Below are 13,748 nucleotides of genomic sequence, written 5' to 3'. Positions count from 1 at the left end.
TTGGACTGCAAGTTGGTCTTTAAAAAATATTAATTCGGAGCTTTTAAAATATATTTATTATTATAAAAATATATATATGAAATGAATAAATTAAATAAGTATATAAAAAAGAAAGAAGTATCTCTGTATTCAAGAGAAAGTGCGCGATGCCTAAAACATCCTGTATGTATATATATGTACACCTTTTTTAAGCTATACGAGAGGTAAGTGGCCGTAGAGACGACAAGCTCGATTTCGTAAAGAAATAAAAAAATAAAGAAAAAAAAGATGGAGGAAGATGTAATAAAGATGCGATATCGGTAATAGCGATAACAATATTGCAGGAAAATTTTTCTTTGTATTTTGTTACTAATCGAGGACGAGGATTGTGTCTCGCGGCTGGTCATTTATCGATTTTACGATATGTGTAAGGCTCGTTGTATGCGACGATTTTATAAAGACGGAATGCGGGGAAGAAAGCGGAAGGTAATCGCGCGCAATGAGGGACGCAAATAGATCGCATACATCCTATGGCGCAGCGAACGACGAAACGCAAGGAGCACGTGCGTTACATATGTAGTAGTCGAAGACACACTCATGCATCGCACGTGCTTGCCTCGCTCTCGATCTCGGTAGCGGTATTCTGTATTGCGAATCTGTTCATATCTTAGTTGTACATACCTTCTTACTTGCTGTAAAAAAAAAGGAGGCATTATATATATGTGTGTATTCGAAGGCGGTAGTAAGGTGCTGCAACTAAAATAATAAACAGAATCAACGATACTTGTTTTATTATTTAGAATTCAAGAAAGAAACACGAAATATAATGATAGATTTTTTTTATGTACATTCTTATGTCTATGTCTTTTATTTTCTATGAGATGCTAAACCAACGTATCCAATTTTTTATTAATATTAATTGGCAAGTTTTAAATTACAATTCTGCTAAAGCTTTATATTTAATACTTCATATTTTTTTCTGTCTGAAACTTTGCTTACCAGATATCCCTAATTTTTAGTCATTCGACAAATGTATTATACTTTTTTAGATAAAAATAGACTCGAGATCGTTTAAAAAATTTGTCGAAAGAGAGCTTAGTTCTTGGGACATCTTTTATTGAACCGTGTCGTCTCACAATAGTTACATTGTAATACTTTTTGTTGATTTAAGATGTAAGGTACAGAATTCCTCTACCTGAGAGGCTGTAACAATAACGATCTGAGTGTCGTCAAACAAAACGTAAGAGCCCGAAAGAATGCGTCTACTCTAGCTCCATAGAATAAAGAGAATGAAATGCGGTGGAAGGCGATGGAAGCCTAAACTCGCAGGATTGTAACTGTGGACACACACAGGTTGTAATGAACCATTTGTATGTACGACACTATTGACTTAAATATATAGTTTATAAGCTATGTTCGATTTATGAGACGTTTAATTTTAGAAGCTGATTTTATTTTATGGGCGAGCAAGAACATGAATCGTGCGATCATGGTAATTATGGGTAGATATTGTGAATGATTATTACACAAAGATAATGATAATTTTTTATTCTTCGACCATATAGCCTGATTTTGCTTTATTAAAAGTTAAGTTGAACAATATTTTTTTAAATGTTAGAGCGAAACAAATAATGTTTTGTTTTAGTATTAGATTGAAACGAAGCTCTGTTTAAACAAAATTCATGTATGATTAAAAGATTTGATCATTTAAACATTTATTCATGAATATATTATATAACTTGAAGATAAATTCTTGACCATTCTTTTCAATTGATTACTACAAGTACTCCGTTGTTTTTGCCTATTGTAAACTTCTTTCAATTTAACTGAAAATGGATACATTATTCATTACATAAATATGTAAACATTATACCATATATATTTGATAAATCATCATAGAGATATTTTATTTTTTTTGTTTGCTGTGTTAGGAAATTCTATCCTATTATAATATTATTTTTTGTTCTTAAGCAAGTATTTCAGAAAAATTTTGAAACATCTGTATGAATCGTAAGACTTTCAAACCAAGAGTGTTATAATGAATCATCTTGTAGGGATATTTTGTGTGGGATTTGGTTTTTTTTTATCTGCTCTTAGGAAATTCCATTCGGTTCCATTTATAATTCAGAGACAAAGACACATCTTCTACACGCTTACCTAAAACAATATAAGATGTATAATTTCAGCTTGGTAATGGTTTTTATTTTTTTTTCAAATTCAAATCATGCACATCTATGATGTCAGAATAGAACTTTGGCCATTTATCATGATTGTTGATATCAAGTCAATATTAACAATAATTAATTCATCGATATTCTTGAAATTCGAAAATAATTTACAAAATTATCTAGCACTGAAATGTAGTAAATAAATTAAAAAATTTTAATTAATCATTAAATTTTAATTAGAACTCAGTAGAGAAATGTGATTGTTGATGCAAAGCATATATGATAATTCATATTACGCTAAGACAGTTAAGCATGGTTCAATGTAAATATAAATTAGAAATAGAATTTAATAAGTTATATGGAGCAATTAAAACTTAAATTCGCGATTTTTATTATTTTGAATGACTGATATATCTAAATTTTTTCAACCTAAAGCCTTTTTAATTGCATCTCTACATTCCCAGAATTGCTAGAATGTTTACTACCTGAAGTCAAGTTACTTTTTCGTCTTTTTAAAGGTCTTTTATATGGATTTCCGCATTCCTCTAGAATGGTCAACTTTTTCTTTAAAAAAAGAAATGTGAAAAGTGAAAATTTTATGTATGTATATATGTATTTTTATCTAAACATACAAAGCTTTTTACGTTTCCACTCTAAGAAAAAAGTTTTATGATCAACTCTCAAGTAGCAATTCCTCTAGAATGGATCAACTTTTTCTTTAGAAAAGAAACGTGAAAAGTGAAAATTTTTATGTATGTATATATGTACCTTTATCTAAAACATACAAAAAACTTTTTACCGTTTCTGCTCTAAGAAAAAAGTTTTATGATCGATTCTCAAGTAGTAATTCTAGCCAATTCTAACAACATTAGTGTTGGAATGTTCCATACTATCTAGATTTCTATTATGATTGTTTAAATTCGTCAAAAGTAAATACATTTTTTTATTAATTAAAAATTTAATTATTACATTTTATGAAAATAATAAATACATCCAATAGAAGCACATATTTTCCAAAAATTCTAGCCAAAAAACGACAAGTTCACTGATTCATAATCTGTTTCACATGAAAATACCATGGTGGAAGATACTAGAAAAATCTATATTATAGATTTTTATATATTTTCATATGCGAAATTTTTTTCGAAAATTGGCCCAAACCGAGTAAACGAGAATGGATTGAAATGTATTCAGAAATAAGTATTCCCAAACGTTAAAATAAATCCTTTTCTTCAATTCAAATGTAATTTTTATTTATTTATAGGAATTGCATGAAGCACATTTTTATAATCTTCAATATAAAAATAATATAAAAAATATCTAGCTTTTTCTGTGAATGATGAATATTGCTCAATTTAAAATTCTGAGTAGGAAATGCTTGAGAAAGTTTCCCAATCCAGTTGAATCCAGTGGAATCCAATTCAATAAAAAGAAATTTCTTTATTCAATTAGATTTATAATGGACTTAAAATACATTAAAATTTTAATCTATTTTAATATCTACTTTTGATTATTAGAAAGTTCGAAGTTACGAATCATTATCTGTAGACTCAACGTTCAATTGAAATTTTTGCGTGCTCTATTAAATGCATTTATCTCTCTCTCTCTCTCTCTCTCTCTCTCTCTCTCTCTCTCTCTCTCTCTCTTTCATTAAAATGCTTTCAATTAAATTCTTAATAAATAAATGTTTATTTTTAACGAATCTAAACAATTGTAATATGGAAATAGTATGGAACATTCCAGTATTACTGCAATATTAAATATAGGGTCTTATTTTCGGAAAATATAAATTTTTCGAGAATAAGATCTCATATTTCAAATCTATAATCATGCGCCGTCTTAAAATTTCAGCCAACAAAATGATCATAAAGCGCTTTCTAAATTGTATTTCTATTGAATATCGATTTTTACTCGAAGAATCGCAAGTCTATCCATTCCGTGTGAAAAAATTGTAGGTCTGTTCTTTTTCGTTGAACTTCTTGCACCCCATATATCTTTCCTCTTTTTCTCTCCCTATTGAAGAGAAAAGAAGAAAAGACGGTATCTTTGTTTTCTCTCTCTTCAATATCCGGATATATGTATATTTATCTTGTTTTAAGTGCAAATATTTTTGAGAATTACAAATAACAGCGAACAGACCTATGGACAGATCAAAGATATGCGTATAGAGATCCTGGGGATCGAATAAGATTGATTGGTTATCGTAAACGCATTGGTGGAGGGAGAGGAAACGTTGCATGACGAGTTGTGGTTGGTCGGTGCGGTAGCCTCGGGATGCTTTGGAGGTTATAGCGAGCGTCCGGCGAAGATCGGGTTTTTGTTCGTGAGTTACCGCGCGGGTGGCTCAGATCGGTGGCAGCAGACGCGTTTCGTCGTTGCGAGCGGAAGGACGCGTATCGGGTTTGATACGAGTGGCGGCGCATCTACCGCAGCTACCGTCTACACGTGAATTCAGGCCGCTCACGCGTTTTACGTACGGTAAAGTGGACTCGATGTCGATAATATGTCGGCTACGAGCAACGTTAGGACGACACGGATGCATAGGATGGCCTGTCGGGCCGTTTGACGATTATTTATGAATTCACGGAAAGATCTGAGGAGAGGGTATTCACGGTACAATTACAACAATAACAACAACATCAATAACAATAATAACATGGTGAAGGAGAAGGCGAATTCGATCCGCATGTATGACTCGGAGGGCTACAGACGTAGGGCCGCCTGTATCTGCGTCAAGAGCGATCTCGAGGATGAGGTAAGCCAGCTGGCAGATGGCAGCCACCTGTATCTTTGCCGGCATGCGGTCGTTACAAGTGCCATGCTCGAACCGGCTAGTTTTATTTTTCTCTCCAAGAGTCGATCTTTTATCCGATTGACCTGAACTGTTTCGTCGAAGTCGACAAATAAATTGAATTCTCTTTTTCTCGCATGAAATCTCTCACATATACCGTGAATTCTTACAGGTATTACTAGTTACATCCAGTCGAAGACCTGACAGTTGGATAGTACCAGGCGGTGGCGTCGAACCCGAGGAGGAACCAGCGGTCACCGCTCTTCGCGAGGTCCGGGAAGAGGCTGGTGTTTTAGGACAGTTAGGCCGTTGTCTTGGCACATTTGAGGTTATAACTCGTGATGTATGCCACACAGATATTATGTTATAATCCTTCATATATCATGTTTTCCCTTTTTTTTTTATTAATGTACTGTGTTCTATACATAGCTAAATCATTAGCTGTGTTCAAGAAACAAGAACAACTTTTTAATTGTTGTAAGATTGTTTAATATGATTGGTTTATATATTTTGATCCAGTGAATAATTAAAAAGCCCTGTTTTTTTTTAACTTATTGCTTTGTTTATCTTTTTCCTTTTCTCTTCATGTTGGAGAAAAAAGGAAAAGATATGTCAATAATATAAGAAGTTTAGCTAAAAAGAATAGGTCTAATAACAAATCATATTTAAAAAATGTTTGTGCTCAACAAAAAAAGACAGTTTTGCAATTATTGTAAAATTCTTTAAGGATCTTACCCTTAGGTCCTTACTTGTATAAACTAATCATATTAGAGAATCTTAAACTATTGCTTTTTTTTTGTTAAATGTAACTGTAATCTATTCGCATTGCATTTTTCTCTCTTCAACTCGAATATATATTTATCATTTTAAGTGTCAAAAATTTTTGATAATTTAAACAGTGGGAACAGACCTTCAATCATTCAGTTTGTTGGTTTCGAGACCGTTGATCCCAAGCAAGATAGTAACAGTACTGATAAGGCAGATTCTTCCATTTTACATGGCTTTCCTTTTACAGAATACAGAGCACAAACACCGAACGGAAGTATGGGTTATGCGGGTGACCGAGGAGCTGCCGGAGTGGGAAGATTCGCGTGCTATCGGCCGGAAGCGAAAATGGTTCACCATACCAGAGGCCCTGCTGCAGCTTGGTCAACACAAGCCTGTCCAGCGCTCTTACCTACACAGCCTCCACAATACCAATCCACGACATAATCCCACCTCTCAGCTGTCCAATCATTCGCACTCTACGATGGCGTCTATCGAACTAATGAATAACTCTAGTAATAATACCCATTTGAGCGAACACAGCTAATATTGTTGTGGATTAAACCCGTTTTTTAATCCAAAATTCGACCGCCATGGATTCTCTCCGAGCAAAAACTCGCTGTTTCTTCTCCCTTCTTCCCTTAAGGGAATTCACTATGCAACTCTACTGTTGTGTTTTATATATATAAATTGATATTATCTATGTGTTTATCTTTATCATTATATTCTTAGGTTAATTACTACGATTATTATCACGTTTAATCTTAGATTGTTGATAAATCAGTTCGTGAAGGAGCATCTTTTCTTTTTTGTAATCATATTTTCATTTCTGATGTGACCTTTTTTTATCGCGCGAGAAGAGTGATTAAGTCAATTATTTTATTGTCATTATTATTTAGTGTTTTGTGCCTAATATACGTAGAATGCCATACACGTGATCCTTTTCCATGTATCGCATATCCTGGCTATACTGTTGCGTGAACTTTTTTGTCGAGGCGAAGCGGAAAAGTTGCGTTATACTTGTTAATATACAGACGATAACTTATGTACTTTGTATATTAACTTCTTGAATAAATTTTGTAATGATTTCTGCGAATAAGATGCGCGCAGAGCTACTGCTCTATACCCTCCGTCTAAAAAAAAATTCAAATTTTTGCAGATATAACATAGGTGTATTAATATTCATTGTTAACAGCTTAAGTTTCTCGAATAACGTATGACTTTAGATATCTATAATTTTTTGTATTTATTTTTTGCGATACTTTGTGATGACAAATTTGTATAGCTTAGGTTTTCTAGATTTCTATGGAAAGAAAGGATCTAAGGAGAAAGTGAACAATTTTTGTAGCAGACTAATATGAGACATTAAATTTTTACAATTTAAATAATTATATATTTTTATTTAATTCTCTTTACATACATCCTAGCGCACAATATTAGATTTTATATCTTTTTTTGATATTCTTTTGAAGTTTAAATATACTTGTCTCATTTTAAATACTTTAGTGCCTTAAACCTTTTTTAAACAGCATTTTTCTTGATTTTTTTTTAAAGTGACTAAAAATCAAGTACAAACAATTGAAAGTCAGATAAACATCGGCTATGCGTTCGGGAAACACACTATCAGCGCTATTTGTGTCATACTAGCCTTTTATTGCCTTGTAGACAAATAGTATAAGCATGCGCAGATCATAAAAAATCCCACGTGATAGTTGCAATAATTTTGTAACGCGGGTGAAGTCAATTTATTATTAAATTTTATATTTAAAAAGAAAAATATTTAAATAAAAAAATAACCGTGACGTTTTTTCTTAAGTAAGTACAAACTTAATTGGAAATATATTTAAGTTAATATAGTTCTTTTATCCGTAATATTTTGATCAATCATTGAGGTTAGGATGCATGACACAGGCATCAGAATTTCAATAAAAATTTTTCGAAATGTGTATAAAAAATTACATAATTCATTGCAATTATCGTTTATATACCTATATACTTTGAAGACAAATCTGAGAAAATGAAGGAAGAACCAATGGAAGACGTCGCGAACGAGAGCGAAAGCAACGAAAGCAGTGATGAGTCCATGGAAGGCGAGAATGCAAACGAAAGTCAAACAGAAAGCAAATCACAAGTGTATCTTCCAGGACAAGCTCTACAAGAAGGAGAAGAACTTACTGTGGATAAGTCGGCATATAAATTGTTGCATCACGCACAATCTGGAGCACCGTGCCTCAGCTTCGACGTGATACCAGATGATTTGGGTAATTCCAGAGAGAGTTATCCCTTAAACATATATATAGTCGCTGGGACACAAGCTGCCAGGACGCACGTTAATAATCTACTTGTCATGAAAATGTCTAATTTGCATGGTAATAAGCAGCATTCTGATGATTCAGAAAGTGAATCAAGTGATTCAGAAGACGAAGATGACAAGAGTAAGCCAGTTATGAATGTTGCTCCTATCAAACATCAAGGATGCATTAATAGAGTGAGGTAAATATTCTAGAAAAGTCATATCACATTGATAATTGAAGACTGTCGAATATATATTTGCATACATTTTTATTTGTAATGTAATTTACAGATGTACAAAAATTGGTGGAGGAATTCTAGCTGCCAGTTGGAGTGAACTGGGACGTGTAAATATCTGGAATTTACAAGAACAATTGAGTGCAGTTGAAAATTCCAGCTTGCTGACTGCATATCGTAATAAGTGTGATAAAGCAAGTGCAGATATTAAACCATTGTATGCATTTAAAGGCCATCTATCTGAAGGATTTGGTCTTGATTGGAGCTGCTTAGAACCTGGTACTCTAGCATCCGGTGATTGTAAAGGTAACATTCACATATGGCGAGTTGATAACAGTGGCGCATCCTGGCACATAGACCAAAGGCCATACAATTCACATGCTCCACACAGCGTGGAAGATTTGCAGTGGTCGCCAAGTGAAAAGAACGTTCTGGCATCATGTTCCGTAGACAGAAGGTTTGTATTTTCTATAAAATATTTATGTGCTCTCTTATATTATTAACAAGGAGAGGACAGAGAACTCGTTACAGATTTTTACTTCTTTTAATATGGTGAATCTCATAAAAAGTAAGTTGTCTAAGCGTTTTGTTGAATAGACCTTGTTCATAATATTTTTTTAATATATAAAGAAAATCTACACTAATTATATGGAAAATTCATTAAACATTTTCATATAATATATAACTTATAATGTAATGAACAAAATATAGACTCAAAGCTCAATAATGAATAGATTTTTCAGCTATGGTAACCTAAGTAAAACTTCATACCCAGACCACCTTTGATATCACAGCTCAAAAACTATCCATTAGACAGATGTCATAGACATTTATGTTGAAGGAAATCGAAATCCGCAACAAATCGATTGTATCTTTCTTGTGAATAAAATTGAAAATTGAATATTATTGCTTCACAAATTATTATGAAGATTATTTTATTCTAGCATAAAGATTTGGGACATGCGAGCAAGTCCACAGAATGCGTGCATGTTGACAGCGTCTGGCACTCACATGGCTGATATCAATGTTATTTCCTGGAATCCGAAGGAAAGTCAGTTTATAGTATCAGGCGGAGACGACGGGATGCTCTGCGTATGGGATTTGCGACAGTTCGGACCTAATGGTACAAGTCCGGTCGCTACTTTTAAGCAGCACACTGCGCCAGTCACTACCGTAGAATGGCATCCCACTGAAGCCACAGTGTTTGCTTCCGGCGGAGCTGACGATCAGATCGCTCAATGGGATTTGTCAGTAGAAGCAGATCACACAGAAGAATCTCAAGACAGCGTGTTAGCTAAGTTACCGCCACAACTACTGTTCATACATCAGGGTCAATCAGATATCAAAGAGTTGCATTGGCACCCGCAATGTCCAGGAACTATAATATCAACCGCACATTCAGGATTCAATATATTCCGTACGATTAGTGTGTAATAGAATATTATACTCTCTAGGATAATATAAAAGAATATATTTTTAAGAGTCTGTGAAAAACGATATATTATGTAAAATATATCTACAAGATCTTTATTTCTTAAATTAATTTTTATTCCTATTTATGTAATTTTTTAATTTCATAATAATCATTTTAAAGATGGACTATGATGAATTATTGTATTTAATCACAAATATCTTCACAAAATGCGTTCGTTAAAACATTATCGATTATTTATTAATTAATAATAAGGACAATAGGTGTCTTATAGTAGGTCTCCCATGTGGACAACTCCATGGATTCTGCATTTGTGCCATTTGCATTATCAGTCTCTGCATCTCGCTGAAGTTTAATGCTGTACCGATCATGACCGCGCTGCGACACGCTCTGGACGCTAACATTTGCCTAACACGACTCGGACGATATATATGCTTATCCATGTTTTCATTGCCTGCTTCTCTAATGAGGAATACTAATTCTTCAATGTCCTCTTGACCAAACTGCCAATGACCACTAACAGGCATTCCTATTAATTCTATTTTTTTGCTAGGTTCAGCTAAAAGTTGTAAAAAAAAGTTGCATGTAAGAAATTAATGATGTAAAATTTAATATTCCATCACTTTTTTACATTTTGCTAATATTTTTTAAAAAACGACTTATAAAAAAATCAATCATAGAACTAATAATGAGACAATAAAAATTTTGAGAATTGAATACATGCCTCGCTCATTGATATTAAAGGTAAATCCATTATCTTCGAACATTTGCTGATGTTCTATAAGTATCGTTTCATTCAATGCGGAGAAATTCAATGATTTTGGTACAATAAGCTTCTGAGTTTTTAGCTTCGTTTCATTATTGAGCTTCTCGAATCGAAATTTTTCGTCGGTGGCGTGTTGGTCGATAATAAATAAATCATCCTCCAAGCGAGCTATTATGAAACCAAGATTAAACTGACCTATTATCTCCATCTATAAAAGATTTCTAAGTTCAAAACATAAATGTATAAAATTTCGATATTAATACTTTACACAATAAATTATATTTAATAATTGTATATGATATAATGAAGTACATTACAAATCTCGCTCATATTTGCTATAATAACGACACAACTCAAAAAGCAAAGTTTTCTAGAAAATAAGTTTGAATCATTACAATAGTTTGAATCATTACAATTTTGTAATACTAATTTTTTGGTGTAATAATTGATTGTAGAGGAATAAAAGTATATTCTTTTAAAATATATACTTTCTTTTTTTCATTTTTTTTTTAAATACAATTCCAAATAACAATTTTTGAATTATGCTATTAAAACAAATAAGTGATATATATAATAAAAAATTATCTAATAAAAATTATATAAATTACTAACCTTCCCAAATGAATCTTTTGTCAATTCTTTTTGTAATTCTTTTTCAGCCTCGCCTTGATTAGCTTCCATTTGTACTCTATATTTTATTCTTTTAGCTATACTGGCAGATGTTCTAACGATATTTACTTTTTCGTTTAATTTTTCTTTTATCGTTATTGTACTTATCATCATTTCTGTATCTACAGGCTTTTTCATTGATTTGATATTAGTTTGAATATTACTTTCTTTCACAATATGTGATACTTGTAATCTTTTAGCTGGCGGTTGTGTGTGACTAGACGAGATTGTCCTTTTCAAGCCAAAATTTAACTCCGTTAAAGTCTTGACTGTAAAATTCCCTTGTAGTTTGTCCCATTTTACTGTCAAACTGAATTTCAGTGTCGCTAATATGAGACGTTCTTGCGTAACAAATATTGTCCTCTTATCAGGAGTAACATTAACGTCGGCGCATTGCCGGTCTAATTTTAAATTAAAAAAGACAAACGGATACTGTTTATTGTTGTATTTATGATACACATTATTGATCAGTTTACTGACCTTCGTGAGATCACACGGTCGACCGTTCACATAAAAAAATTGTCGATCGGGCGAGGAACGTCCGATTGCGTGGTTGCAAGTGCTCACGTAACACTCCCAATCGAAATCTGCCGTAATGTCGTTAGGCAAATTGTATTCTTGCAATACTGTTTCGTCCGGAGATTGTAATTCGAGTTTAACGATTCCATCCAGAGACTTCTTGCCAAATACAGAATTGACATTGTTCAATACATCGTCGGTGTTCCTAGTGGCCACGATAAGATTGGGCGATTTGCCTGATATCAAATTAGAACATGTAATCTTGACACTGGTGGAGACTAAGCAGTAACTGTACAAGACTTGGATAGCGCGCGCGTACTCTTTCTTCAGATTCTTCTGAAATTCCTTCGCTCTCACAGGTAGATTTTTGAATATGTTCTTCACATGCACTGTGGTACCTTTTTCTCTGGCACATGGTTCTTTCTTCGTGAGCACGCCATTCCGGTCGAATTCTAATTTAAAGCCATGTTCATTCGATGCATGCCTGGTGATCATGCTCAACTCAGACAAGGCACACAATGAGCTCAATGCTTCGCCACGGAAGCCAAATGTATTTACTTCAGTCAAGTCTGTGAATTCCCGAAGCTTTGAGGTATGATGTTTTAAGCCTGACGAAAGAAATTACTGTATTAACAATTATCTTCAATCTACACACATAAGTTATATATGATTCATAATATTAAAATATTAAGAGAAAAAAATAGCAAATATAAATAACAGCACTATAATTGGATGTTAATAAAATCTTAAATCAAATGACCCAACTGTAACCTGAGTTAATAACTTCAAGAAGAGTCTAAACATTATTAAATGATTTATATTTTTACTTATAATTAATACTACTATAATTGTGTAGAATTTAATTCATGTACTAATTGCAGCGCTGTTACTTATATTTATAGTTTTGTTTCTCTTAATATCTTCAATTCCTTTAATAGAAGACTGATTTTAAATTAAATTCTTAACTAAACTAATTTCTGTAAGAAATAAATGTATTATTCCAATTGATAATTATAGATCTACCTAAGCCTTCAAAGTCTTGTTCCAAAACGCCACTGCCATTGTCATTGACACTAATGCAAGTTTTACCATAATCAGTAAGTTTAACATCAATTACTGTAGCACCACTGTCCAAACTATTTTCCACTAACTCTTTGATTGCAATCGCAAGATCGAGCACCACCTAATAAAATATTTATATATTTATATAGTATTTAGTATATAATATATAGTATTTCTTTTCTTATAAGAAACACAACAATACTATCCAAGATTTATTAATGTTCATGACTGTTGTTTTTCTTTTTTTAAATAAAGATAGACATAAGAAGAAAGATAATAAGCGCGAATATTAATACATATCAAACCTTAATACATATTAAACCTCAGAATTACAAATCTTGGACAGTACTGCTTTACAACTACAATTGAAAAATAAAAATATAATTAAGGAAATTGCACAATAATAAAAATATAAATAAATAAGTTGTACAAATAATAAATTGTAAATTGCATAATAATAATAGTAATAATAATAATAGTAATAATAATAATAATAATAATAATAATAAATTGTATCATGTTTTATGTTTACGTTTACTTAAGCTCCTTTTACATTAATTTATATACTTAACCTTACCTGGCCAGAGCAGATATGATGGATTGTTTCTCTGTTTATAGCTTCTATCTTCTTCGATTTTTCAGTCGTTGCAACAGGTTCATCCATAGTTTGTCTCGTCTGTACATATGTTTAGCGTTATGAATATTAATAACACGAAATTGTGCTAGTAATTATGAACTCGAAATCACTCGAAATGTGCGCGTCTACCATCATCATGAATCCAATCTTAGCTTTGTCTTTCTAGCTCTCTGTGTGTGTGTGTGTGTGTGTGTGTGTGATATGTGTGAACTTACACAGTTCATCTTTTCTCTTTTTCTTTCCAACATGGAAAGAAAAGGAAGAAAAATGAACCATGCAAGAATTTTAAAAAGACCTACATCTTCCTCTCTACGTCTATGCATGTGTTGGCAAATTAATTATGGTAATTCATGGTTTTGAGCGTTTGCACGTTCTATGTAGATTAATGAAAAGGAATTTACAATAAAATTTTTTTAATAATAAATAAATTT

General features: G+C 32.5%; 3 protein-coding genes across 4 annotated transcripts; 2 read left to right on the top strand and 1 right to left on the bottom strand.

Annotated features, from left to right (window-relative positions):
* Positions 1 to 4,348: 4,348 nt before the first annotated feature.
* Positions 4,349 to 6,384, top strand: LOC108690568 (diphosphoinositol polyphosphate phosphohydrolase 1). 2 transcript variants are annotated; one of them, XM_018197937.1, is made up of 3 exons: positions 4,349 to 4,902; positions 5,111 to 5,266; positions 5,954 to 6,384. In XM_018197937.1, exons 1-3 carry the CDS (start codon positions 4,723 to 4,725, stop codon positions 6,248 to 6,250), a joined length of 633 nt encoding a protein of 210 aa, XP_018053426.1. In that variant the 5' UTR covers positions 4,349 to 4,722; the 3' UTR covers positions 6,251 to 6,384. The 2 variants fall into 2 exon arrangements, with proteins under 2 accessions (XP_018053426.1, XP_018053425.1); XM_018197936.1 differs by having other exon boundaries at positions 5,111 to 5,281.
* A 1,061-nt stretch (positions 6,385 to 7,445) lies between these two features.
* On the top strand, positions 7,446 to 9,666 carry LOC108690566 (glutamate-rich WD repeat-containing protein 1). Its single transcript, XM_018197934.1, has 4 exons — positions 7,446 to 7,518; positions 7,707 to 8,196; positions 8,288 to 8,689; positions 9,177 to 9,666. Exons 2-4 carry the CDS (start codon positions 7,721 to 7,723, stop codon positions 9,664 to 9,666), a joined length of 1,368 nt encoding a protein of 455 aa, XP_018053423.1. The 5' UTR covers positions 7,446 to 7,518; positions 7,707 to 7,720.
* A 175-nt stretch (positions 9,667 to 9,841) lies between these two features.
* Positions 9,842 to 13,456, bottom strand: LOC108690567 (mismatch repair endonuclease PMS2). Its single transcript, XM_018197935.1, has 5 exons — positions 13,258 to 13,456; positions 12,642 to 12,801; positions 11,043 to 12,226; positions 10,389 to 10,638; positions 9,842 to 10,223 (listed from the first exon to the last, which is right to left on the bottom strand). Exons 1-5 carry the CDS (start codon positions 13,342 to 13,344, stop codon positions 9,898 to 9,900), a joined length of 2,007 nt encoding a protein of 668 aa, XP_018053424.1. The 5' UTR covers positions 13,345 to 13,456; the 3' UTR covers positions 9,842 to 9,897.
* Between the last annotated feature and the right edge of the window lie 292 nt (positions 13,457 to 13,748).

The sequence above is a fragment of the Atta colombica genome, unplaced genomic scaffold (genome assembly GCF_001594045.1).
Source record: "Atta colombica isolate Treedump-2 unplaced genomic scaffold, Acol1.0 scaffold33, whole genome shotgun sequence".
NCBI lineage: Eukaryota > Metazoa > Arthropoda > Insecta > Hymenoptera > Formicidae > Atta > Atta colombica.
The sequence above is the reverse complement of the archived record's forward strand: the minus strand, read 5'-3'. Positions and strand labels throughout refer to the sequence as shown.

Bases quoted from the DNA above. Each gene is read 5' to 3' on its own strand.
- LOC108690568 (XM_018197936.1), top strand. From the start codon at position 4,723: ATGAATTCACGGAAAGATCTGAGGAGAGGGTATTCACGGTACAATTAC. The intron at 4,903-5,110 runs GTAAGCCAGCTG...GAATTCTTACAG, and splicing joins AGAGCGATCTCGAGGATGAG to GTATTACTAGTTACATCCAG. The intron at 5,282-5,953 runs GTATGCCACACA...TTCCTTTTACAG, and splicing joins TTGAGGTTATAACTCGTGAT to AATACAGAGCACAAACACCG.
- LOC108690566 (XM_018197934.1), top strand. From the start codon at position 7,721: ATGAAGGAAGAACCAATGGAAGACGTCGCGAACGAGAGCGAAAGCAAC. The intron at 8,197-8,287 runs GTAAATATTCTA...TGTAATTTACAG, and splicing joins GGATGCATTAATAGAGTGAG to ATGTACAAAAATTGGTGGAG. The intron at 8,690-9,176 runs GTTTGTATTTTC...ATTTTATTCTAG, and splicing joins TCATGTTCCGTAGACAGAAG to CATAAAGATTTGGGACATGC.
- LOC108690567 (XM_018197935.1), bottom strand. From the start codon at position 13,344: ATGGATGAACCTGTTGCAACGACTGAAAAATCGAAGAAGATAGAAGCT. The intron at 12,227-12,641 runs GTAGATCTATAA...TTCTTTCGTCAG, and splicing joins ACAAGACTTTGAAGGCTTAG to GCTTAAAACATCATACCTCA. The intron at 10,224-10,388 runs GCATGTATTCAA...TACAACTTTTAG, and splicing joins CTTTAATATCAATGAGCGAG to CTGAACCTAGCAAAAAAATA.